The following is a 7,660-nucleotide window of genomic DNA, read 5'->3' as shown; positions in this document are numbered from 1 at the left end:
GGATTGGTTGAGATTAGACATTAACACCATTGGATGCCGGCTCAGTGGTCTATCGGTTAAGGGATCTGGCTCGAGATTGGTAGGTCCTGGGTTCGAATCTCGCGAGGGCGGGATCGTGGATGCGCACTGCTGAGGAGTCCAATAATAGGACGAAACGGCCGTCCAGTGCTTCCAGGTTTTCGATGGTGGTCTAGCTTCAACTGACTCATGATCTTAACTATATAAAATTACTAAAATCCCCACAAAACCCCCTTGTGATAAAGAAAATTTTTCATGGTGCAATTTGATGAATATACCTGAATGCCTACGAGGGAAGTGGTGATTAGAACGGATCAAAAGGGTAATAACTAATAAGGATTAATAACTAGATTATCAGTATACAACAGCTTTTTATCGAATCCTTTTTCTCCGAAACACAAGGTCAATTCTATTTCATTGTGAGAATCAATCGTAAGGTCTAGATTTAATACAATCTAAGTTAGATATTAAAAAAGACAATTTTGATATACAATAATATTTTCGGTTAATATTAGTAGTATTTTGTGTATATAATAAGTAACATGCAACATACAGAGGGAGTATGCCTTAGGATTCGTTTTACAAGTTACAAGTAATTGAAGGGAGGAAACAGTGTTTTGAGACAATAAGTTGAATAAGTATAGTGTTGAATCCTGTTACCAATAGTATGGGATCAATGAAGCTCAGAATTACAAGGTACATATTTCTGTACTCGACTTTGAACCAACATTCGTGATTGTCACGGCTAACAGAGGGTATATATTGTGAACTATGTGGATACGGAAGTGATGAGATTGATGTGGTTAAATGATGATTCTCCAACCCAGACTATTGATACAAGTCGGAAATGAATGGATATTGAGAGACGGAATAACCGATCATCCAAGATATCCCATTTTATATGGTAAAAATTTATATACATATAAAATGTTTAGAACGAAATGCATGAATGAAGTCCTTTGGGAACGTGATTGTCGAATTTAAGTTCCATAGGTTGTTCATCAGCCATCACAATTAGGATCTAACTGTAAGTCTCAGTTATCGTCCGTTACCATATCAAGGTAAATGAAGTAGGCATTAAATCTAGGACCTAATGGGCGAAAGTCAAGTGTTGTAATGACTGATCTATTGTGTTGCAGTGTTGAAAGATTAAATATATAAAGACATCAATATGCTGTTTATTCCACTGACATAATTTACATGCTTTTATTAACAGTGATCGAAGATAAGTAGGTGGTATATTCACACAAAACAGAATAAAAATATTAAGAAATAGGGGAGGTAAAGGTTATACAGTAAATTCGTTAGAACCAAGCATAGAATGAATGAAATTATGCACTTCCAGTAAGAACACAACCAAAATAGACGTCATTCAGGTAGAAGAGATGAATAAGAGCAAACAGTTCCAGCAGGGTAAGTCAATTCTGAATGAATACACGTATGTACTAGATTCAGTGCTGCTAGTGACTGAATGACTGGAATAGAGTTAACTACTGACTACTATTCTAGACTATATGTAAAGTTACTACATTGCAGAGATAACAAGCACGGTTGCTAAAATCAATATGTCATGCTTTACTGAGGGGCACGGATATCGAAGGATGACAATTGGATAATAACGGCGAAGAATTGTTATTTGGCGTAAAACAGTTATTTATGAACATTTTTGACCAACCCAGAATTATAATGCAAAGAATGTCTCCATAATTTGTGCTGGTAGGGTAATTGGAGCTCAATAAGGAAAAATAAATTATAAAATAGAAAACTACTTAGATCATGGTGAGCAGTATGAGTATAAAATACTTTAGTCTTATCCTATGAAATATTTAGCAGGATACACATAAAGATGTTAACATTGACATGAAATTGTATAAAAATGTGAAAAAGCATCCTCCATACTTACCGGACAATTTGGATGACATATACAGTACATTAGTTGATTTCCTATCTGAATATTTTGTGCGTTCATCATCTGTTATTGCTTCTATATCCACATGTTTCTTTCTTGTGATAGATTTATCTATGTTCAATGAACTGACAATAATTGATGCGTGTAAAACTAGTTGACATGTAATCAATGGAATACAAATTGGTTCATACGGAATAATACAAAGTTTAGCATGTTTCGTAGACGGCATCATTTTTAATTCAGTTGCATAATCCCACGGCATAGATGACACAGTATCAGCATAATTCAACTGGTGAATGTGTTGTTGTGGGTTACTGACAGATGTTATGGCACAAGGAGAAGTCACAGCAATACGTAAAGACGGCGATGGTGATATAGCTTTTTGCAATTTATTAGTATTATTCAAAATGCAATGTCGATCTGAGCCATTAACATTTTCAAATACATCTGGATGCCATTGGCGTAAACAATGAGAATCTTTTGCTACAATCGTACTATTTACAACACCTAATAGACAAATAAATAGATATAAACTTGGTTATAGAGTTTTGTCTGCCAGAAGATAATAAATATCTTAATGTGTGAACTTCACGTTATTTTAGACTCAATTTACAACCTGATTATTGTCCGGTCAAACAAAAATCATTATCTTTTATAATTAGAGAAATAGAAGAGTACTTATCTGACAAGCTGTTGGATTACAATACTGTTTTCATTAGAAATACAAACTGCTAATTTATTGCATACAGTCTACTGGATCATAGACATATAACTTACATTTACGTAATATTATTATTTTGATGCTTAGATTGGTATATATACGTTTTGTGCAAATATATAGTATTTTTCATACTAAGACGCGTTCAATCATCCATTCATGTCACCTGGTTAATATTTTTATTTATGATGCTATCAGGTTGTATACTAATGACAACGCTATACTTGTTGAATGTATTTTTCTAATGGATTGTATACGATTAGTAATACTGTATTGTAAAGTCAATTCACACTCATGCATCCTGCATGCAATAGATCACAATACTAACAATCATGTCCAAAATAATTATTTTGAAGTAACATAGAAACCATATCAATTTGGAAAGTGTAAACTTAAATTGTTTTATTATTTATCATGATAATGATGATTAATAGCTGGTGATTTGTGTCAACTTGATCATGCTAGCAAACTGGTGTGCATTCAGCATTAATTTCCAAGGTACATTGTTATTATAATAGTAATCGATTCATTGAATACAATACATATGATTGTAGTAAGGAGTTCGCAGTGCAAAATATGCATTATTATGAAAACAATCTTCTTGAATGAAACAATTTCCATTAGAATTTTTACCATTTTTTGTTTTACTTTTCATATGACGGACAAAAACTACAATTTATTTACTAATCCCACATTCATTGTTTCATTTAAATGATGTAGTAACTAACTTCACGGTACGTTGTTAATGTTGTATTTAAAAAAACAAAATACTTGGGTACTTTAAGCGTTTGACATATATATAATTATGATCAGAATGGGGGTTTGTGGAGATCGCAGATGTGCACAGCTTAGGGGTCCCATACTAGGACGAAATGGCCGTCCAGTGCTTCCAAGTTTTCAATGTTGGTCAAATTTAGATCGACTGATGAATTCAACTATTAATATATATATATATATAATTACTTTTTTTAATTTAATAAAAACATCATTCAAAGATAGAAACATTTATCTTAAGATTTGTACAAATAGAAAATCAGTGGTCCGGAAGTTCAAACAGACTGGCCGTCGGTGATTATTATTATTATTATTGGAATAAGTAATTATTTAGAAGAATGTTAACTAGTGAATATATGTATTTTATTATTTATTTTATTTGAACACATAAATATTGGTACAAAGGGGGCATCAGATATATTTGCGCCACATTAAGAATACATTAGGAAAATATCAAGAATATACTGTATACATATTAGTTTTTTTCATTTAAAAAGAAGGTAATTACACTATAATAAACAACTGTTTCAGTGAAAACAGACGTTTATCTACTGTATTCCCTCATCATCAATAAAACTATGAAAAATAAAGCATATTAACCAACAGTGACAACGACTGGTTGAGGTTATGTCAAGAACCCAACTAAGTAGTCTGTATCTATTAACATGGTTCAAACCAACAGTCAGTTAGGTCGCCTCTTAACTTTATTCCCAATAACCCAAACATCAGCAAACATCGTCAATCCTTAAAATTTAACTAACCTGAACTCTTCGCTTTATCATCGTTTGTATCATTAAAATACCAGAGAACTGGTCGATTCATTTGTGATGGAGACAAAGATTTGACGACATTATCTAATGGTGATGATCCATTCATCAATAATTGATTGTCCTCTTGTCGTTGTTGTTGCAATGATGATGGCGAATTTTGTTTTTGTTCATCCAGTTTTGAATTATTATTATTATTATTATTCAAAAGATAATTATTATTAGTAGTAAATTTTGTTGTTACATCGGGAATAGCTGAATGTTTGAAGGCAAATAATTCAGTTTCTAAATTTAATGTACAATTACAATCACAATCTTGATGAATGATATTTGTAAAGTGATCATTACATTTAGACGAAGAGGAGGACTGTTGTCCTACTATCGGTGATGATAATGATGAAAGTGGAGTTGTTATTACGGTCGATGTCGAAGATTTTAAAGATGAAAAATTAGACAGAGAAGAAGAAAGTAGAGTAGTCGGTAAACATCCATCTGCAATTAAACTACTATTCATAACAGTACTATTATACGGATTTTGTTCTAATTTTTCACTGGTCATATTTACTTTCATGGTAGATGAAGATAAATTGTTATCCTGTTCATTTCCAGTTGACTTATTAATTAAAACATTTGGTGGACAATAATTTTGTTGGTTATCGACTGATGTGTACTCTGGGGATACCGTTTTAGTTGACTTGACTTCATTATTGTGAAATATAGGCTTATATCGGTTGGAGCTATATTAAATGGAAAAAAAACAGAAAAGTGGAACAAAAAACAGGTGAGTCATTAAACATGAATTATACGTTTTGAGATCACAAAATCAAATCAGTTCGTGATCCCAATGACATTCAACAATCTCTATAACCCCATATACTGATAATTATCGATTTATAAGTACTGCTAGGAAGGCGTTAATTTACAATGGTTAGTCAATCATTAGTGGCTAGTATCATGTTTTCCTAGTTCTTTATAGTGTTGATCGAGTTTCATTGATCGATTTGCATTGTGGCAACTAGTATGGACTGCTTTTAGACATTGTGTGGTTGTACGTAGTTGTCAAGATACCCCCTATCGATTACCTTCAACTATCTATCCCCAAGGCCTCAATTCATCTATTTCTTTTATTAACAAACAAATTAAATTTTCTGACGAATAAGCAAATTTGTATCTTACAACTACCACACTGAAACTTTGGTTGTTTTCACTGCTTATTTGCTATTTAGGTACATGTTCTCAAGATAATTGCTGTTAGTACATAGAAACAGAGGCAATGAAAGAAGAGGCTGATTCGTTATGACCTTACGAATTTAACAAGGACGTAATCCGCGTAAATTATCCACCAATAGAATACGCCTTCTACGATCTTCACACTGTGACAATGACGTTCGATTAATATGAGTAATCTAGCGTCCTTATTGGTCCTTATCCGCCTAACCCGTCCACTTGAGTCCAAAAACACCAATAGCAGCTGCTGTAATGCGAATCGTTTATTTCAAACATACTTTATCTATATACCAGACAGGCAGACCACACCATACCATAAAATAGAAAATTATATTTGTACAAAACCAGGCCAAATGAGGCCGTAAGCGTGGGAGACAATAATCAATAAAACTGAGCATAACTTAGGAACAGTAAATCATACAATAATAATCAATATGTCAAAATGAAGCTTACAATAAGATGAATATAGATATAGATAATCTAGTTACCCGTACTTATGTCTTCGCTACTACATAACACCTCCCCTTTTTTGAAGATTCGAAGATTAGCTTCTGATTTAAAAAAAAACTATCTGTAAGTTGAAATTCTCCAACATTTCCTCCCCCACGAAATAATGTTGGATCCTCATATCTCCAAAATACAATTAGTATGACTTTATTTAGGACATATTCCTCGTATTGAACGCAGAATCTACTAGAAATGAATAGATGATGATGAACGATATTTGATTTTAGGTTATCGGAATTCAGCTTTTCTGAAATATCTCCATCAAATTCATTAAAATTTTCACTAGAGGATATTAGATAACTAGGAGAATCGGCACCTAATAAAATTGCATTAGATTTTTTATCACCATCTGATTCGACCGACTTATTTTGCTCATCTTTATACGAAATTTCATCAGAATTATGGGCATCATTACGCGAACCCATATTATAGGCTTCTGTCTCCCCATGATTTCGAATCACATTTGGCGCAATTTGGTTAACTGTACTGTTCCAGTTATTTTCTGGAGATGCGTTCTTCCAGTTTTCTTGGCCAACATCACGCAAACTGTAGTTCTGTTCTGACTTAAGTTTGTCTTCAGATATGGGCGGACTTAATGGTGTTTCATTTGATTCTGGACTCCGGGGGTTGTCTGCGGAACCTTCTTTGTCTTGCTCATCTGATACTGTCACAGTCCCATGTGCATTAGGCAAGATATTGTCTTGCTCTGAACCGGCCAACTTACCAATTTTGCATTTTCCGTCAGATATAAAGGGAATTGAACCCTCAACTTGGCGTTCTTCTGAGACGGCCATTTCCACACCATTATCTGCATTATAAATAATTTCTTTATTTCCTGAGACGTTTTGTTTAGTGAAAAATTTGTCCAAAAATGTTTCAAATAGTTTCTGCTGGAAGCTTAACATCTGCTGATTCTGGTGCTCTAATATTATCTGCAACTGTTCCAGAGAAATCGTCATTTTTTTACTGCTAATAATAATAATAACTCCAAAAGCCGCCGGCAATTATTACAGCTTATTTAATTCCAAAATACGTCACCGACTGCTGTACTTTTTTCGACAAAATCACGTCCCAATTCTTGTACTTTTTTTACCGAAATCCCCGTCGCCAATTTGTTATGACTTGACCTAGGCGGTAGCCAATTGTTATGACTTGACCAAGGTCGTCGCTGATTCGTTATGACCTTACGAATTTAACAAGGACGTAATCCGCGTAAATTATCCACCAATAGAATACGCCTTCTACGACCTTCACACTGTGACAATGACGTTCGATTAATATGAGTAATCTAGCGTCCTTATTGGTCCTTATCCGCCTAACCCGTCCACTTGAGTCCAAAACACCAATAGCAGCTGCTGTAATGCGAAACGTTTATTTCAAACATACTTTATCTATATACCAGACAGGCAGACCACACCATACCATAAAATAGAAAATTATATTTGTACAAAACCAGGCCAAATGAGGCTGTAAGCGTGGGAGACAATAATCAATAAAACTGAGCATAACTTAGGAACAGTAAATCATACAATAATAATCAATATGTCAAAATGAAGCTTACAATAAGATGAATATAGATATAGATAATCTAGTTACCCGTATTTATGTCTTCGCTACTACATAACAAATAAACTTATTGGTGACGTGTAGTGTTCTTCAACTTCTTCTGTTGATCTAGACAGAGATCATTTTGAAGACGATTTCTAATGATCTATTATACATGTTAAACAGAGACAAATA

The 7,660-nt window shown here is 33.6% G+C and overlaps 1 protein-coding gene across 1 annotated transcript in view; it reads right to left on the bottom strand.

Annotated features, from left to right (window-relative positions):
• The window catches only part of Smp_138310 (putative slingshot dual specificity phosphatase), a gene marked incomplete at its 3' end in the record, with an annotated part of 37,375 nt that overhangs the window by 2,927 nt on the left and 26,788 nt on the right, over positions 1-7,660 (bottom strand). Inside the window, exons 8-9 of the mRNA XM_018799522.1 lie at positions 4,181-4,923; positions 1,922-2,434 (exon numbers count right to left, since the gene is read on the bottom strand). Coding sequence (XP_018651302.1) covers positions 1,922-2,434; positions 4,181-4,923 — 1,256 coding nt within the window. The remainder of the gene's footprint in view (positions 1-1,921; positions 2,435-4,180; positions 4,924-7,660) is intronic.

Source organism: Schistosoma mansoni, chromosome 3, assembly GCF_000237925.1.
Source record: "Schistosoma mansoni strain Puerto Rico chromosome 3, complete genome".
Classification (NCBI taxonomy): Eukaryota; Metazoa; Platyhelminthes; class Trematoda; order Strigeidida; family Schistosomatidae; genus Schistosoma; species Schistosoma mansoni.
Note: the sequence above shows the minus strand (reverse complement) of the source record. Positions and strands in the feature narration are given on the sequence as shown.